The 20,520-nt window shown below is 41.1% G+C and overlaps 1 protein-coding gene and 1 pseudogene across 1 annotated transcript in view; both read right to left on the bottom strand.

Annotated features, from left to right (window-relative positions):
- SPTLC2 (serine palmitoyltransferase long chain base subunit 2) overlaps positions 1-20,520 on the bottom strand; it is a 384,930-nt gene that overhangs the window by 158,570 nt on the left and 205,840 nt on the right. Inside the window, exons 7-8 of the mRNA XM_085626636.1 lie at positions 9,796-9,901; positions 8,711-8,930 (exon numbers count right to left, since the gene is read on the bottom strand). Coding sequence (XP_085482762.1) covers positions 8,711-8,930; positions 9,796-9,901 — 326 coding nt within the window. The remainder of the gene's footprint in view (positions 1-8,710; positions 8,931-9,795; positions 9,902-20,520) is intronic.
- On the bottom strand, positions 15,909-16,560 carry LOC146799197 (transforming protein RhoA pseudogene; annotated as a pseudogene).

Raw genomic sequence — 20,520 nt, 5'->3', positions numbered from 1 at the left:
GGTGTAAGCGTCAACTATCCTACTCCCTCCAGAGGCCATTACAACTCCGATTTCATAGCACAAGCATGAAAGGAGTAGGGCCACATTTGACTATATTAAAAATACAAATGGTGGAAATCTGGAGAAACAGGTAACTAATTTCTTCTCCAACATTTGAGCTTTAGTATAATCATATGCTTGAATCAGATTAGCAGTACATGACAATCATAATAAATAAAAGAAATGCAGGAACCAGGCTCACCTTTACTGAAACGGGTAATGAAGAACAGCCTTTCACACCACAGAGTCTGCTTCTGCATTCCCATTAAGGCCTTAGTGCTTCATGAATGTGTGCCTGCTTTTCCAGGTAGTTGCACGGTAGATGTCTTGCAAAGGCACACGCCCGTAGAGTGCTGCAGTCATACCCATGCTTCTGGTGGAATGCACCTTCACTCACCTCAGGAGTGGATGCTTAGCATTGTTGTTACGGAAGAGGATGCACACTGATAACAGTGTGCTGCTCCCAGTTGGTCAGTAGAGTAGATTTCCTTAGGTCTATGTAAGACTTAATGCACCTGCGTACATCAAGCACATGCAATTACCTTTTGGGTAATGTTATGGGATTTGGAAAGAAGAACAGCAGAATCATGTGTTACATTGAGATTAAAGTCAGTCGGGACTTTGGGAATCAACTTGGGATTGGTCCTTAAGATCACTCTGTCCTCAGTTAAACAAAGGTAGAGTTCTCTCACAGTAAATCCATGTATTTCTCCTACTTGTCTAGCTTAAGTAAGGGCCAAGAGATGCAAAGATTTCCTAGAAAGAATTCCAAAATGTTTTATGGGTGGGTTTGGACATGAGTTGCCTCTGGCGGTATTTAATTCCCAGGGTGCTAGTGGGGACCATAACAGGAGGAAGCCTCTGAAAAGTTCCTTCATACATTTCTTTATCATTCGCTGTGGAAAAAACGTGGCTGAATTGTCTTCTATTCTCCAGAACTGAGACACTGCTGTCAGATGAATTCTCATTAAGGAATATCTCAAAGCGTTCTTTGACAGAATTAGCAGATATAGATGTATTTATAGTTATTGGATTGAATCTGTTGGTGTTGCACCCGACACAAAAATGTTACCTTTTGAAATTGTATGTTCATGTGGTAGCCTGTACTCGGTTTTGTGCCAGAATGTTTCTACATTCTGCTGAGAAATCAAGATGACTATATTCTAGGTCATACGGTACCATGCTGCTAGGTTTAATGACTGAAAGTTGCGATACGGAATATCTCAGTTGTGCCTGGAGAGTAGTTTGGGATGGATCTTAAATGGTCCTGAAGGGTGTGTTCAGATGTTTAGCAGCTCCACAAACCAGTACTGGAAATGCTGGGCTAAAGAGTATCAGGGTACAATGGTTGGTTTTCGCTTTCCTCTTGAACCGGAGGGTTAGATGAAACTGTAGAAAGGCGTAGGCCACAACGCTGAACCGTCTGATCGAAAAAGGCATTGCACTTAGAACTTGTTGCCAGAAACCTGCTGGCGTAATACTGACATTTCTTGTTGTATTGCATGGAAAACAATTGCAGCACTCGTTTGACCCTATTTGTAGAAGATGTAATTCACTTGGTCTTCGTGGAGGTGCCTTTCGTGGCACAAGATTACGTTTGACTGAGTGGGTCAGCTTGATCATTTTGCCATTCAGGAAGATGCTCCTCAAAATGTCCATGTGATGGGAGTTGGCCCAGTCCCACAGTAACAACGCTTCTTCTGACAAAGGCCGGGACCACAGTCTTCTTTGTTTGGTGACATAAAATATTGATGCTGGGTGTTTGCTCTTATGAGGATTGCTTTACTTGCCAATCTAGGGAGAAACGCTTGGAGACCCAGTCTTACGGCTCGGAGCTCCTGGATGTTTATGTAGAACTTCCATTCCACATCTTACCACAGGACTTTGGTCGAGAAATCCTGCATGTCTGCTCCCCAGCCTTTCAAAACAGCATCTGCTATTGGCACCACTGTATCCAATGAAGGATGGAATGAAGTCCTGCATTGAGATTCCTAGGAATCTGCCACCATGTAGGGCTAGTTTTCAATGTCTTGTAACTTAAACGGTCTTGTCCACGCGCCATGACCTTGATTCCATTGGCTGTTCAGTTCTTGGAGGATCAATCCCATCCGAGCCTGTAATAAGGTATATGTACTATGCATGAGGATTCTGGCCCAACAGGGATGTGCATTTTCTGACTGTGACCATCCGTTTGACAGAGAACGCGTTTACTATGGACTGAAGTTTTCTTACCCTTTCCGCCGAGGAGAAAGCCTTTCACACTTGTGAGTCCAATATCGTTTCCACGAACTGCAACTTTCTGCAAGGTTCTGGGAATGACTTGTCGATGTTCAGTACAAATCCTAGTCTGTAAAAGAGAGTTAAGCAGGCGACCATCAAAGCATTTGTTTTTTCCTTTGACAAAGGTTTGCCGATCCAGTCATCAAAGTATGGATATACTTGGTGACCCTGTCTCCAGAGGTAAGCAGCAACCGGCACAAAGCACTTGATGAGAATTTGCGGTGCCGTTTTGAGCTGGAAAGGGAGCATCTTGAATTTGTAATGCTGCCCGCCACTGCAAAGTGAAGACATGCTTCCAGTCTATTGGGATGTGAAAATATACATCCTAGCAATCAGGGATGTCAAGTAGAAATTCTTCAGAAGAATCAGGAGAGCATCTTGGAATGCTATTGTACGGATGGCCTGCTTTCTAAAAGACCTGCTGAGTTCCTGGAGAGTCCCCACTGATCAGCCTTCTTTTTCACTAGGAAGAATCCAGAGTGGAGTCCTGGATTCCTCTGGGCTTTTGGAACCAATTTGATTGCTCCATTTAGGTGAATGAGAATTTTCAGTTGCAGCTCCCTCAAATGAAGATGATGTTCCTTCCTGGGTGGGAAGTCATGACGTTTCTGAAGAAACTATAAGGTATGTCCTGACTCAACAATCTGTCTCATCCAGAGATCTACTGTTATGGACTGCCATGCAGGGGGAAAAAATGGAAATTTCCCCCCCATCTGCTGAGGCAGAGATGCTAGCATGGGCAACTGCGAGAAGTCAAGACACATTTTTGTTTGTCCTGGGAGCGGGACTGGAAGGCATTCCTTTTTCGTCCAGAAGACTTGCCATAGTTTTGTATGTTTCTGCTGGATGTATAACCCTGGTAGTTTCTAGGTTGTCTTGTATGGTAATATGGACAGTTTTGTCCTCCATATTGGTGGAAACCCACTCTATAGGTCTGAGAGGTTTTTGAGCCATGAAAAGGCAAGACATTTCCCTGTGATACTCATGAGCTCCCAGAAATTTTGCTGTATCAGTTTTTATATTCTTCAAAGTTAATTCAACATGCTTCCCAAATAAGGTGGCTCCATTGAACGGCATATCCAAAAAGTTTTCTAATACTTCAGGCTGGAAAGCAGTGGACTGCAGCCAATCATGTCTTCTCAAAACAGCAGCTCACACCAACTGGCAAAAACCGGCATTGGAAACGTCCATAGCTACATCAATCACAGCAGCTGAAATTGTTGCACCTTCTCCGACAATATTCTTAGCCATGTCTTGCATCTCCTCCTGTATGAGATATCATACCATACCTGGAGGCCATAGAGACCTAGAACCACAAAGGCATTTGCGCCCTTGATTGACGTAGCCGCCATGGAAGCAAATCTACTGCCCAAATTGTTCATGCATCTCCCGTCCCTATCCGGGTGGTGAGGAGCAAGGTGTGATTGGGTTTTTCAACATTCCCTTAGCCGCGGATGCTAGGATAGGAATAGACTTCACAGCTTTATGTAGCTGTTCCGTAAAAATCATATAGCCAGCACTGCTGTTCCTTGAAGGTCAGTGGCAGGTTGAATTTTATAGCCACGCTCTCCATTAATTTATGGAAATGGGCTATGTCGTTTGGAGAAGATTTTGGTAAAACAGGGGTTTCGTCACCTTCTATGGGTGTCATGTGATCTTCACATTTGTCGGGACCTCCATCATGAAACAAATTGCCTTCTTCCTCCAAATCGGATTAAGAGGATTCAGAAGAACCATTGCTTCCCATCGCCTGAGAAGTAAGTGGCACCAGTGTCAGTGTTACTGTAGTTGGAGGTTGGATTCTTTGAGATGTAGGGTGTGGGAGTGGCATGGGAGGCAGTGGTGATGGTGGAGGACCCAGAGGGAGTGGCAGTGGTGGAGTAAGGGGTAGACATGGGTTTCCATGCTGGTTGCTGAGAAAGAAGCCTATGAAAGGTTTCCATCTGTTACATTGTTGTTAGAAATACAACAAGTACTTGACAAATCTCAAGATTTCACATAGCCATAAGGATGGTTGTCAAGGATGATGTGGCCCTACAATACTGTGGCTGGTAATCATACTCTTGATTAGCGTTGTCCTCATCCAAGACATCCTCTTCAAATTCTGATACATTGCAGACATCCAGCTGCGTGGGGCTGTAAGCAGTCTATGGTATTTGGTCACTATATTTCCCTTCCAATTCGAGTCGGGAATTTGCGTAGGGAGACTCACGGTCACTTGAATAGGTGAAAAAGTGAGTGGTGAGGTAAAAAACTGATCAACAATGTGGTTGTCGGTGGTATTGACGTCAAGGTTGGCATTGAAAGGGTCATCATCAGTAGTAATGACATTCTTGGTGTGAATGATGAAGGTCTCTATGTAGATGATGGTCCGGTCGTCAAAGTGGTTGTATGTATCATTGTCAACAATGATGTTATAAGGGACCCTAATTGGGTTGTCAAAAGAGCCACTGGTAGAGATTAAAAGTCACGCTGAAGGCCCAGATGGTTTTGATTTTTTAGGCATAGACTTGTGATCTTTAAGTTTGGAGCATTTCTCTGACAAACCTCCCATCTGTGTGTGTGAGGAAATGGCTGCCGGCTCTTTAGATTGAAAGTTCAGCTCACGAAAGTCCACTTGCTCCCTTTTTTGCACCACCTTCGTAGAAGTGCCTGGAGAAGCACTTTTCACAGAATCGCCTCTTGATGAGGAGGCATCCCCTTAGCAGGAGGTACATTTTCTTCTCTAACACAGTGTCAATTTCCCTTCTCTGCCCTTTAGGGTCTTTGGTGGAAAGGTACTACAAATGTCGCACGGCAAATGATTGTATGTAGGATAAAGACAATAAATTCATTGCTCACGAGGGTCCTCAGTATAAACTTTTTTCTGATCACAAGTAGTGAAGGCACTGAAAAGAGATTTCTTCTCTCTGTCAGCCATGGGGACAGCTGGTAGCCAAAAAGGTCTCCCTGTCCCAATTAACAAGAACGTTTCCCTGAAAACAACTTACACTCACCTAAAAGCTGAACGTAGGGCTGGTTCTGTCTGTGTAGACCAGAAAAAGTAACAGATTAAGATCACTGAAAGGTTAGACCAGAGTTGTGCGTTGGACTCCCTCTCACATGACGTGCTGTAGAAATATGAGCTATTGTAGTCACTAAAGGGAGTAGTGAAGCTGGTACTTCATTGGGTGACGTTAGGGTTGCTTCAAATGAGGTGGATGTGCTCTAAAACAACACTCTTGTTGAGGCCTATGGCCAGTTTAACACTGTGTACTGTTATTTATCGAGGGATTCCCAGCCTGATGACGGGGCATATTTCAACCAGTAAATATATGAAAGATCCAATACGGGAGAATTAGGTTTTTTGTTTAGTAAACTGAGCAGAGATCAGGTGAACTCATCACACAACGTGCAGTAGAAAATCCTTAGTATGGTAGCCTCTGAGGGAAAGGTTTTTCATGATGCTGCAGTCTGACCGAAGTTTGGTTCTTTTTAAATGTTGTGTATAGTACACTAAATTGTAGGTTTTCTAGCTCTTCAGACTGCGTATAATACTGTATTGATTTCACTTTCCAGTTAGACCAGAGAACTCCTACTCTACAAAGGGGAATGATTATAAAGTGTGAATCTATGAAAGATCTTATACTGAAGAATAATCATGAACAAATACACAGGTAAATTGACAAAGTTCTATAGGGCTTTGCAGAAAAAAGTAGGATGTTCCAAGTGAAAGAATGGGGTTTTGCATGTGAATTGTGACAATGGTAATCAATGCAAAGTAAAAGGACAGAAGAATGTTGGTTGAAATGTACAGCACTGTCATAGGCTGAGAATAAATAACACTTCATGTCTAATATTTAATAGTTCAACTGGTTTCCAATGAAATCTAGTGCAGGGTCTTCATCAAGACTGGTTGGATGCACCTCTATCCAGAATGGAATACAGGTCACTATTACATGAGAACAGCAAAAGCCAAGTAGTGCATTGATAAATATGTAAAATGGGTAATAAATACACTCAGCTGACACTTTAAAGGACATGCACTTCTGTTAGAACTACTGGTTAAAAGAATAACTGCAGCTCAGTACTCCTATAGGATACCATTGATCAGTCTATCCCAGAACTAAGGATACAGAGAACCACATAAAGACAGGATTGCTGATAGATTCTATATTCAGCAAAATATCAGGATTGCTTGGTAAAAATCTGAAAAAAGGAAAACAATCAGTTGTTTTGAAGTACTAAACTGGTATGATGGTACACCAATCTCTCACTCTGACATTGTTCGCACAGGGACCAAAACGTCCCTGTGAGGCATGCCAAACAGTGGGCTCAAGCATAAAATAATATCTAGATCTCAGCCACATTAAAAATAAATATGGAGAATGTGCAATTGGTTAGGGCTAGAGAACTACAAAAAGTAGCCTGGATACCAGGAAGCACATTTCTTCATACCATTAGAAAAGAAATCCAGAAAACCAATATTGGATGGTTCCATATAACTACATTTCTATGTTAAGCAAGCTATTCACTCACCTTTTTTCTTTGGAAATATCCCACCCCTGGATGAGAGGTCTCTGCCAATGGAACAAAGTGCCCTATACACTGACTATTTTGGATATACCATGTAGTGATTTGTTGACTCTGGCTTTAATGAAAGCAGGGAATGCACTCGGATTAAAACAAAAAAGCTTTGTAGAGGGCAGAGTAACAATATATATCATATTCCTTACAAGGCGGCCAGGAGTTCATTCAATAGGCTAATGTACAGTCTACTCCATAAAGGATAAATATCAGAAATATTGGGCACAACAGCTAGCTGATGCCCAGAACCTTCACAGATTTTGAGTCAATGTCAGGCTTGCTGAAATGTAAGCTGTAGAAGAGGTGCTCACTTGGGAAGAAAAGTTATTTTGTTACTAGGTTGATACAGATACTACCTACAATTACAGAACAAACATTTTTAAACATTCTGCAAAATTACATTAGCGAAAATGGTTAAAGTCTAATGCATGAAGACCTATGCCTGAACATGAATTACAACCCGAATGAAAACATTTTTACTGCAGCATGATGGACTGAACAGAGCGAAATGGTTATTCCAACGTGTAGAGGCAATCAGGTATACCCAAATTGTGGCATCCGCTAACACTGTGCTAGGAGCTATAGCATAAGTTTATGATTGGTTTTCATGTTCTTTGAGTAGGTCTTGATTTGGGAAGGGAAGCTCAGGCTCTGAACACCTCACCAGTGAAGGACTCCCTATTCATTCCTTACTCCAAATGGGACTTCTTTATCTACTGTTTGTTATGTAAACACACAAATTAATGGTACAATTCAATGCTTTAGAAAGTTAATTCACTGTACACAAGTTCTCTATAACTGCCATCTTCCTCAGATTCTAAGCCAGTCCCTGCTCGGGACTTTATGATCTGTGCCATTTCTTAAATGAACTTTGAATAAATTAATTTATTATAGAGTCAAGAACGGTGCGAGAAAGCCTTATATAACTCTTATGATGTTGCATATAATAGCATTTTAGTGCCGTTCTTCTTACCACGTGGTTTCGTTGAACTTTACTTTAGAAAACAATATATCAGGATGGTTAGTGCTACAAATGTTGTACTCAATAAGTATGCCAGATCTTAAACAATGTCGGATGAAAGTTCTACGGAGTACAACAATCTACAGTCGATCTAAAGCACCAGATGCTATGTCTGTTCTATCCTAACCATCCCACCATGAAGGAATCAGATTGTACTTACTTATCCAGTTTCACAAACTGAATTTAGTCTAACCTTTTGACATCTAAAACAACCAAGTGTGTGACCCCTATAAGGAAAAGCAATTTGCTCCTTAACTCCACCAGCAAGAAACACGACTGGCACAATGAATAAGCAGCAGTGACATGCTTTTATCCTTAACCCCCCTCCCTCAAGGAAATGCAGGTCTGCGATCTTCCACAAAAGAGCCAAGTCTGTATTTACTACGCCCTGTCCTCACAAAAGAGTGTGCATCTGTTCCTATCTAATTATGCACTACAAAAATACGTGCATACATGTCTTTCCTGAACATTATCACAAGCTGACCACCTGTTTCTCCTTTCCTTGTATAACAGAGGAGTTTGGAACAGTCTTAGCTTCATTATAGGTACTGGGTGTTATTTACACATCCTTCCTGACAGGTAGAGATGTGTGCAATTCACTATTATCACCATTAGATGGCCGAGTCAGCTCTTACCCAGTCCTTCCAACTCTGCACCCCATAAGACGTCCTGTCTCTTGCCTTCCAAACACTTGCCAGAAAACAGATCTTCATCAGCCCAATACTCACTTCTACACAGACAAGGGTTTGTATGTCCATTGCTAGCCATGTTTCCCACCATAACTGGTTCGGTTTCTGTTCTTACCTTGCTTCCGCCAATGTATCCCCCAGCAGCTCCGAAGCTCTTGGTGAATGTCCCCATCATTACGTCCACATCTTTAGGGTCCAATCCGAAATAGTCCACTACACCCTTGCCTCTGGGGCCTAAGGCACCAATGCTATGAGCCTCATCCAAGTAGAGATAAGCCCGATATTTCTTCTTCAGAGCCACTACTTCTGGCAGACGCACAATGGAACCCTCCATGCTGATAGAGAAGGACAGCAATTTCAGTACATTCCAAAGAACTTACATTTGCAACTCAAAATCACTCATTACAATGACTGACCAACTTTTGCAAAACACAAGATGTGCATCAAAAGTGAGCCAGGCCAGTTAGTAACGCTTGGCTCCAGTTCTTGAGGGCAGCAAGAGAAATGCAAGGTTACACATTGTAGTAAATGGCATGTGGTGCACCATTATGGAAACCCCAAAGTAGTACAAAATCCAGACCACATTCCCAGCACTGAATAAGAAGCGGAAAGGCATGACATATGCACAGGGAGAACTACTGTAATGTAATCTCCTGCAATGTTCCTGCTTGGTTTACAGATCTGATGGAGTGCATTAGCAGATTATTGGACCAAGTTAATACATAGTGAAAAGGATTCTTTAGGAGATTGCTAGTCTAATACATAGCATCGCTGATCGAATAACTTATGAAATGTGCAGGATCTCTACTGGGATTACAAGTCTGACACAGAGGATCCATCCTCTTGTCTACAGAATCAGTGCTTTAGACTATGCATAATTTTGGTTGCCCCCATATGGAACGTCTACGGGTACAATTATAATTCTAGAAAACGGCTATCAAAATTAGATGCAAAACAGGAGCTGAAACCTAACTAGAGATCTGCAGATTTAATTTTTAGTAGTTTCTGGGTATTACAAAGCACAACAAACCCCATTAGAAGATCATGTGGGTGTTGAAACATTATCACAGAACTGAGGAATGATGTCTATCCTCTATGATACATCCAGAACAGTGGCCAACCTCCATGAGCTCCTTCCTCTATGCAGTTCCTCCCCCCACCTTAAACCAGGTTAACTTAAGGGATCCACATAATTCATACCTATATATTCCTTCTACCACAATAAGGATTTTTTTCCAGGGTCTGCGCGTACGAGGCTGTCCGTGAACAATGGCATCTCTAAGAAGCTTTTCCAGGCTATGCATATCTAAAAAAGAAGGTATTACAAGTTAATAATTAGAAACTTATTACATCCTTGAAAGAACTACCATACAATAGGAGATTACATCTCATAGGTGGGCCAGGCCTACATTATAAACATCAAACACAAAACAGAATCATATGCATATAACGTGCTTAGTGTAAGAAGCAGGGATAATGCTTATGGAATACCTCACAAGCTACACACAGGACTTTTCTCAGCGCTTGATTGCAAAAAATCTAAGTTCAGTAAAGAATGAGTGGCATCTATACACTCCCCAACTATGTGCCGCAAGAGCAGTGACATGCGTAGATACCCACTTTGACCTTTGCTAGGAGGAGTATAGCTCAATAATGTACACCATGGAAGCAAAGTATGCTTAGCCTGGTGAACTCTGGACAGTTTTAGACACCTTTATTTGCAATCATTTATATTTGTTCTTTTTTCTCACAGCCCTGGACACCCTTTTAAAATTTCGAAATGTATGCATTATTCAACTACACCTATAGCCCTCTTGTAGCACAATTGTTTTCCCCAGTGTAAATTATCTCTGCAAGTTTTGCAAACTACTTCAAGTAAAATTACTAATTTGTGAATGTGCTCCCAAAGTGTGTCAATGTATACCAGATGGCAGCTTTAAACTTTATTATGTCATTGTTAGAAGTGAGGTTTCTGGTTGGCTAGGGTATGCACCTAAGCCAGGCAGAACCCACCACTCTAGTCAGGGTAAGGGAGTTGTACACACACAAGATAACCCCTGCTCACCTCCTTGGTAGCTTGGCAGAGCAGTCAGGCTTATCCCAGAAGCAATGTGTAAAGTGTTTACGCAAACCCACACATATCTATCTATCTATATATACAAGAAACTCCCTCCTTGTAAGTAGGACTGCCAGACACTCCAAAGTACCATTAAAAATTATTTTTGCAGTACTTTGGAGTGTCTGGCAGTCCTACTTACAAGAAGGGAGTTTCTTGCATGTGTCTGGTTATCCGGTAACCCAGACCAGGATAGAGAGATAGAGAGACAGACAGAGACCGACAGACAGAGAGACCGACAGACAGAGAGATCTCTACATCACTCCCCCCTCTCCATATTATATATATTGGTTTTTTTCAACAAAACGATTCCTATTGACATCGTGCTCAATCATCCAGTGCTCACATCAAACGGGCGGAATCCAGAACCAACATCATATTAGAACAAGGAGATGTCGCACTCCAGTAATACTGTTTTCAGAGGTTTTATTCACCACTACCACCAATGCGTTTCACCATAATTGTCGACTGTTAGGGAAGTCTGTTCACCATTTCCAATTTATACTACTTTTCCCATTTGCCCATTATGAGGCATTGTGGGATGTGTTGTTTCAAATACAATGTTCACAAATATTACATATATTTACAAATATTAGTGTTTTTATTCCATTCCTTTACATATTGTTATTTCTAATACGTCCTCTTATTCCAGGGATGTTGTTTCCGCGCTTCTTCCCGGTTGCTTAGGGCCAGGTACAAGCAAAACCCCTCACACCACTCCAAATGCAGACCAGGTCTATTCAGCCCTGCAATGAGTCACCCAGGCAAGGCAGAACACACCTCAACCACCCCTGTGACTGTCTAGAGTGAATGCAAGTCCCAGCTCCTGTCACTCAAACACCAGATGCTGAATACACAAACAGCCAGAGGCACACAGAATGGTAAAGTAAGAAAATGCCCACTTTCTAAACGTGGTATTTTTAAACACAGAATTTAAAACCACCTTTACCAAAAGGTGTGTTAATAAATTCTGTGTTCAGAGAGCCTAAACTCAAATGTTTTCATCTTGTCCCTATGGAAAGCTACATATGTAAAGATTACAGTGCAACCCCAATGATACGCCTATGGGGCAGACAGCCTTTCAATAGTGAAAAACGAAATATATAGTATTTCACTATCAGGACATGTCACACACACCAGTACATGTCCTACCTTTCACATACACAGCATCCTACCCATGGGTGTACCGTGGGCCTACCTTAGGGGTACCTTACATGTAAGAGGGGAAGGTTTGGGCCTTGCAAGCGGGTGCATTTGCCAGGGCAACTTGGCAGCTTACAACTGAGTGCAGACACTACAGTGGTAAGTCTAAGACACATTACAGGGCGACTTATGTGGGTGGCACAACCAGTGCTGCAAGCCCACTAGTAGCATTTGATCTACAGGCCCTGGCAAACACCGTGCACTTTTCTACGGACTAACCAGTAAATCAAATATGCCAATCGTGGATAACCAATCATATCACAATTTATACAGAGAGCATATGAACTTTAGCACTGATCAGCAGTGTTAAAGTGCCCAGAACCATGTAGCTAACAAATACAGAGTCAGAAAAATAGGAGGTCAAAGGCAAACAGTTTGGGGATAAATCTGTCAAAAGGGCCAGGTCTAATAGTTTACTAAGATTTGCTAAAACGGTTTGTGATCATAACTTGTTAACCATTTGGGCTAAAGTCCTCTGGTTGTCTTCCAAGACTATCCTTCCATTATTACATAATTAACTTTATTATGAATCCATATTTTATTAAAGTAATAGATCTTGTTGGATACGGAGTGATAATCATTGATAAATGTGTGTTAAAAGATATTAGATATCAGACAGGAAATAACCTCCCATATGTTAAACCCTGACAGTTTTACCATAGCCAGAACTGAAATAGAGTCCTAACGATTTTACTCTCAGGGTCTAAACTCATGGCCCACTTGAGAAAGCCTGCATGGTCAATTCTGAAAATATTAAGTGCTCTTTACATCCAACAGGATCTGCAGAAAAAGCCTGGCAGCAAACAATAGAAAGCAAAGCCAAAATGAAAAGATGAGGTGGTGGGGGAAGAGGAGGACTGGAAAGAATTTTAATGTTTGGCAAAAAGACGATCGAGCCATGCCAAAATAGTTTGCTTATTTCATTCATTTATCAAACTAACGTTACAATATTAAAGTTAGTAGAATAAAGTCACCTTCACCTCTTTCTCAGCTATCTACTTTTATTATAAGAAGCATACATTCAAATTCACTCATATATATATATATATATATATATATTTTAAAAAGCTATTGATGACCTGGTTTGACTATTGGTAGCAATACAAAGGTGTTGGGCGTGGGATAGGATTAAGATTGATTGCCTGTGCAAGTATCTACCCATAACAAAAAAAGGTTCTGAACCTATGGACAGCTTTACCAGCTAATATAAACACCATACACTGAATGAATTCATAAACTAGACACACTGCAGAATAACTAAAAAAACAACAAGTTTTGGCAAACCCAATAGATCTTGCATTTGATAACGAGGAAAAAGAGCTGTTTTGCTAATGCTTATTTGAATTACGTAAAGTGCATACAAAAATATGATTCGAAGATGGTCAAGCACATATGTGCATGCAAAACAGGCCATTTTGGAACTCTTATTCTTTTAGTTTATAAAAAAGACTATTGCAACATGGTTACCCATGTGTGAGCACATGTGTATTCACAGGCAGACATCTTGTACTTTGTATTCTAAGGTGCCTTCTTCTGCATGAACATGTGTACCCAACACATCAGCAGGCTATTAAGTTTCCAATTAATTTACCATTCACAGATAGCAAACAGCCTTTTTTGAACAGTGAATTAATACAAGGTGTCTGCACAAGGTCTCGCAAACAAAAGACCCATGAGCGGCCTGCTAACAATGTGCAGCTCCGCGGCAGTCACAAAACGAATTAAACAAAAAAGAAATAATGTGGGTGGGGACAAAAGGGTGAATCACGCGGGAGCCACCCTAAAACAAATAACAGAAAATAAAGCTAGGGGACGCAGGGGACTGGAGTGGCAAGGAATGCTTGTCCATGGAGTGCTTCAAGACAAAAAATAGTCCATAAAGTCAGCAGGGGAAGTATACAAGCCAGCCAAACAAACAGTATAAAATAAAAATGTTCTAGGGTGGGAAAATCACAAGAATAGGGAGGAAAGACATTAAATAAAGAACATGGAGCCAAGATAGACAAAGGCATCCAATCACGAGCAGGCCCAAAACCCACACTCTAAACTGTATTACAGATGGCAATAGGTCTACAAAAAAAAAAAGAGCTAAAAAGGTCTGCAGGTGAGCCTTAAAATCACAGATGCATGTAGCAAGATGTTGTTGCCAAGTCACTGAGATTTGTAGCAAAATTATAACCTCCCAATGTGAAGTTGCGATTGCTACAATATTTAGAGATCAGCTGAATGTATGATAAATAGAAGGCAAGACCTGGGGCATACAATTAATTAAAAGGTTCCATGCCAGCTTGCAAAGTTATCTACAGCATTTGGTAAGCTAGACAACCATTCACCACTCTAGAAATTCAATTACAACATTATAAGCATAAAATACATTTTTGCCAGGAACAGAGAATGTTATGTTGTTAATACTCATCGTTCGCAGAACTGCTTTTCAAAAAGCATAGTAAAATCCACAGCTATAATCAAATACTGATTTAGGCACTTCTAACACTCCATCCCATATAACTTAGTTGGAATCACAACAGTTAGTAAACAAGCACTCACTAGGAAAGCAGGATCCCTAGGTGCAGTCTGTATACACAGAAAGAAGTCAATCCTTCCAAAATTAGACGTCTTGAGATGATGGCGCAGCAGGAACAAAATCCCATTTTCAAAAATACAATTCACTGAATTGCACAACCAATGCTACATCTCTGCCCTGTGACATGATGTACAGTGCTTCTGCGTTGTCACGTGTGTAGTTCAAAGCTCTGTGTGGTAATGTTTTGAACAACAAACCAGAATAAACTAAAGTTGCTGCAGATGAAGATTCAGGAGGAAGAGCACGAACTGAGAAATATTTGATTTTTTTTTTTTTACTTTACTTTTGAGGTTTTGTTTAGTTTTTGTGAATGGGACCGGATTAAGACACATGGACAACCGTCAGCACTGCTAATCTACATTTTAGATTCTATTAAAATTTCAGCTGTGACTGTTACCACTACACGTGCCAGTTGTGATGGCAGTTTTTTAGTGGAAGTGAACCTAATCCAAGCAGATGTTACATAAGACATGCAGTCACTTTCAGCACGCTTTCAAAATTTTGTAAAATGATGTACATCTGCTGCAACCACACTAATCGCTAGAGTCAGAACAGACCCCTACTGGTAAGTCTGTATTTCCTGTGGCAAACAAGTGACCCAACAGTGCTGCAAGGACAGTCTCTCTTTATAGAAGTGCACAGTGTAATAAGCAATGTATTACCATTAATATATTGAGCGTTGTTCCCTTTCTTGACAATAATTGCAATAAGTACTGGATAATATTCATCTCTGTATGATTCATGCTATGCATGAGCTGGACTGTATATCTTTAGGAAAAACCTTAAAACATGGGTCTTCTGCTTTGATGTTCCACTCTCTGACTGTGGCATTGTTGGCTCCTACTATACTCCGTTTCAGTACACACTTAGGTATTTGAGCGCCTCACCCATTAAACAATTTATTTTTTCCATTTGTGCTACTTTTAAACAAAGGGGATTAACCATAACCACAGCCCACAAGGTTACATACGTGTAGTGAGATTGAATTGCTACAAATCGGCTTTGTGAAGGCTGTGGAAATTTGCTTTTGTAAACTTATTTTAGAATAGAATTTTGAGGTATTCTTATGCAGTTTTTTTTTTTTTTTAAAACAAACTCTTGTAATGTACTATTTTCCCCCCAATATGTTTGCCACCATCTTCTCGTAGTACAAAGACAGTTCATTTAAGGAATGTTTAAGATAATATTGAGAGCATAACTGTTATTGTGACAAGGCAGTATAACAAAATAAAATGCTGAGAAATTACAATTGACTTAAATACCTGTAAGCAAGAGGAAACGCTGTTTAAAATAAGAACTTAAGAAGAAAAATCATACACTAAGATTAATAAACATCACTTCAAGAATCTGGTTAGCCGCTTGTTGCAAAGAGTGCTTGATGGTGCTCCCAGCCTAAAGCGGCTGCTGGGCTTAAACGAGAAGGCACGTGGACTTTTTCTTGCCTCGCCTGGCTTGCAAAGCTGCCCTCGCAGCCATTACAACACTTCCCGCACACCATATTTTGTCTTGGCAGAGCATTACATGTAGCCAAAAGCACCAATCCTGTTGGCCATGTCCCTGCCTTCCTCCGGTTTCACAGGCTCCAGTTTCATCTTAGCCAGCTCCTGGCGAGTGTTCATCGTTCCTCAGATCTTTGTTTCCTACTAGAATGATGGGTACGTTGGGGCAGAAGTGTTTCACCTCTGGGGTCCACTTTTCTGGGATGTTTTCTAAACGGTCAGGGCTATCGATTGAAAAGCACATCAATATAACATCTGTATCTGGGTAGGAGAGGGGTCCAAGTCAATCATAATCTTCTTGTCCTGCTGTATCCCACAAGGCTAACTCCACCTGTTTGCTATTGACTTCAATATCAGCAACGTAGTTTTCAAACACTGTGGGTACATAAACCTCATGGAACTGGTCTTTGCTAAATACAATCAGGTCTTTCCACAGGCACCATCACCCACTATAACCAGTTTTTTTCGAATGGCTGCCATATCTGAAGTGGGTGTGGATGTATCTTCGAGAGATCCTGTCCGGGTCTGGTCTCGTTACCTGACAGCCAAGCGCAGACGCCGCCCTTGACTAACTAGTGTCAGAGAGAAAGGCGCGTGCACTTGAGGGGAAAAAAAAAAAAAAAAAAAAAAAGAGCAGGAGGCTGCACACGCGCATCCTCCCCTCCCTCTCGGTCGAACTAGGCACTGGCTGGATGGATGGCGAGTCAGACTGACACCATTCTTAATGCAGTTTTGCTGTAGTAGTAAAATTATTTTTTCTAAACTTACTGCTCCATTATTCTGTGCATGTAAACTGAAGACTAAAGAAGTGAGATTTGAGATTCTATTTTGAAAGCAAAAAATGTGCCTACAAATATTTGCAACTCTAGGAAACAAGCATTTGCAATGCAACAGGTCTTGCATTTACAAGAGTTTCTGCTATTGGCATTGTAAATGACAATGCCTTTTATTTATCTTTTGGTTTTGGAAACATAAATAAAACGCATTGTTATTTACAATGCCAATAGCTTAAACTCGCGCAAATGCGAGTCCTATTGCATTGCAAATGCTTGTTAAGCATTAGACTTTTTTGCAATTCCACCACTGAAATACCGGGTTCCCGGTTACAATTCACAATCATTTGGTCATCTGTTGGACCAGAGGTGCGACCTGAATCATCTTCATGAACGGAAGGGACAGACTACAAATCAAAAATACATAAATGAGAATTCCATTAATGTATCTTTAACGTCGTGGAATAACAGCCACTTTTATTAGTGTATGGTGGTGTAAACATATTTTAAAAGTGTTATATGCTCTTTTAACCGGTGCTATTTTTCTGTGCAAATACAGTCGACTTTTCAACTAAAAATTACACTTGCAAGCACAGTAAGAAAATAACGGGGCACCAAATGAAACTTTTATATTTTAGGACATCAAAATAAAACAGATACCTTCATAAAAAAGTAAAATCCACAAAGGCCCTTTGAGATAAAACAAAAAAAACAAACCCTATTGCAAGTTTGTGGCGTCAGTTGATCCATTCATAGTTCCATTTGCACGTCTTGACCTGTCTGGAAACTTTCCATTTGGAGCATCCTCTAACCCGCAATCTTCTGAAGCAAGCACTCTTCCTGCTGTTGTACTTCCTGGGTCATCGGTAGAGAAGCGCTATTTCATAGTGCAGGCAGGTGGGCAATGAGACTGAATGTGACAGGAGCCATTTCAGTGACTTCTGGGCAGAAATATGTAAACAGTGCGAATGCCCTGTGGGAATTACATTCATAGAAGGGTTGCATTTTTCTACGCGGTGCTCATAGGTATTCAGTTTGCTTTGCATAAATCACACGGCATGAATCACAATAGAACATGTATCTTTACTTGCTAGCATTTACAGGTCTACAATCACTTGCCACTCACCCACTCTGCTAGGCCGAAGGCATCAGCAAAGACTCTTAAAATGGATCTCATGTTTCCAGACAGGCTCTGGATCAGACTAGGCAATTACAATGCTTTGCGAAAATGTATGTTGTGCATTTTCTTGGGCCCTACAGAGGAGAAACGGCCGATCCGGTCACAGCACGCAGTGCACAAAGCCTGAACTGCGTTGGCACTATCTACAGAACTTTGCTGCCTCTAATTATGTTGATGGTTTAAGCCTGAGAGGTTTACTGCAAATTGTAGTGGTGTAGTTGTTGATAATAGCGGTGCCTGTCAATAAATGGTCCCACACCGCGTCTGGTATAGAATGTCACATCACCGTGGAAAGTTCTCGTTGTACGCACATTGTGTCATTGGCTTCGTGAAGTATTGCGTTATTGACTTGTGACAAAATGCCTTTCAGCCTTTGAAGCCTACAAGAGCATCCGTGAGTGTCGGTAAGTGAGAAGGTGAAGTGCCTGAAACAAAGGCTTCCTTAAGAAAAACAACAAAATGGACGTGTATTTAATGTTATTGATTCTTTGTTCTGGTTTTCACAAGTGTCAATGTTATAATATAAGATTTGATATAGGTATTCAATTTGAAAAGGGAATGGCAGGAGAGGACAGCAGGACATAATGGGTTAAAAGTTGTGTAAACGTTACTTTTGTCAAATGGCAGCTTGTTGTTCGGGTGAATACTTCCCTTTTCGCGCATAGCTTTAAATTATGGACAAATGTTGGCAATTGAGAGCTGCGCGCACATTGTGATTGCCTGTTCACGGGCTTCATCAAGCCTGGCTATCCAATGGGAATACTGCAAGCCTTGGTGGCAGCCTGCTTGCCACTGATCACAAATTCATATTCCTGGATGTTAGATTGCTCTCTTTATTCTGCTCTTCTGACAGCTGTGATTGCTGTCATGGTGTTAGCTTTGAAATTCCCATTTTGCGACCAAATTTTGCCATCTAATAAATAATCAAGGGTGGAAAAATACCAAAGTAATTGTACCTGGTTCAAAGAAGACATGGGTGCAAAATCCCAAATATGTCTGAAAATCTTGGACCATGGGACATTTTATTATTTTAAAGTGCATTCTGACCAACAGCTCGTGCAGGCGCTGGTGCCCCTTTAGTGCAGACCTCAGCTGATGGATTAATGACGTACGCCTGATAGCATAAAACCCATCGGTGAAACTATAGGTGGGCCGCAGAAATCCTGAAATAATAATAACAAGCGCTCGCCATAGCGCTGTTTATATTTGCATCGCGCTTTCACTTTCAGTGAAAGCACGATGCAAACATAAACACGCGGCGTCCTGTCTCCTTTTGGGAAGCCCATCAGGACTGGATCTCAGAGGCTTGTTTACATAACACGCCCTGAGATAAGAAATTGCTTCTCGACAGCCGTGAAGCAGGAGACCCAGACCGGATGGGCCCGTCCCAAAAGGACAAAGGGCGGTAACAGAGAAGCCTAATTTTCAATGGGAAGCCACAGTTTACCATAAATGGTGACGCTACCCAATGAAAATGAGGGGCGGGGCTTCAAGCCCCTTTCTGAAATATACTCACCCACAATATGTCTTGCAGATGCGAGCAGCGGATGTGTGCTGCAACGCAGGTCTGCGAGACCTCAAAATGAACAAGAACCAGTTTTTCGAAACCATAGTGCACTTCGAAGGACAACTTAAAATTACATTTTTCAAAGCATCATTCAACTAAAAGCATTTGAAGAATGTTAATAGGTAAAGAAATAATAACACCACTCAGGGAAAAACCAATAAGGGCAGTGTTAAACAAATATGGGCCCCATTCTTTAAGAAAGTCACAATACTGAATAGGTACAGATTTACGACTTTCATAAATTCACAAGAGTTTACAGACGTAAACCTGGAAACACTTACAGTTGCAGGTTTCCAGGAGAACGGATTGCAAAATTTTGTGACTTCCATTTTAGTCTAAGCAAATATAAATGTTCATGTAAAAAAAACTGCAGAGCAAATGAAAATTCACATGTTGAAACGTTTAATTTTTTTCCCAGTAAAATGCTCAAGCTGATATCAGAGCACTTGGTACGCTAGTGTTATCACTGATATTTGTTTTAATGTAAAACTGATTCCTTTCGCTGATCATTGATTGAGGTGTGATGTTGATATTTGTATGGGGGAGAGCTTTTCACTTAAGGAATTAAAATTAAATTACTGCTATTTTAAAAAATCTAAGCGTATTTTTGCACATACTTTGGGGCACTTCACGCATAGTTTGTTAGAGCTGTGCTAAAACGTATTTCTGAACTAGTTAGAGGTAGGGGAATCGCACTGTTTTCCTCTCCCAATGGCTATTTTGCATGTGCCACAGAGAGGAACCGTGTTACAGCAAACAAATGATGGATGGAATGCTGACAATGCAAACATTCTCCCCCAGTCAAAAGATCTGGGTTAAATCCATTGTTCTTTTGCCCACTACGCCACCCCAGTTTGGACCCAGCCATATGCTTTTTTAGGCTAGCTTGAATCCAGTGGCACAGTGGGCAAGGGACCCACTTCTGGGCATACCCATCCCACTTAGGGCAAAAAGTGTTACAGCAAACAAATGATGGACGGAATGCTGACAAGGAGGAACAGGT

Source organism: Triturus cristatus, chromosome 9 (assembly GCF_964204655.1).
Source record: "Triturus cristatus chromosome 9, aTriCri1.1, whole genome shotgun sequence".
Classification (NCBI taxonomy): Eukaryota; Metazoa; Chordata; class Amphibia; order Caudata; family Salamandridae; genus Triturus; species Triturus cristatus.
Note: the sequence above shows the minus strand (reverse complement) of the source record. Positions and strands in the feature narration are given on the sequence as shown.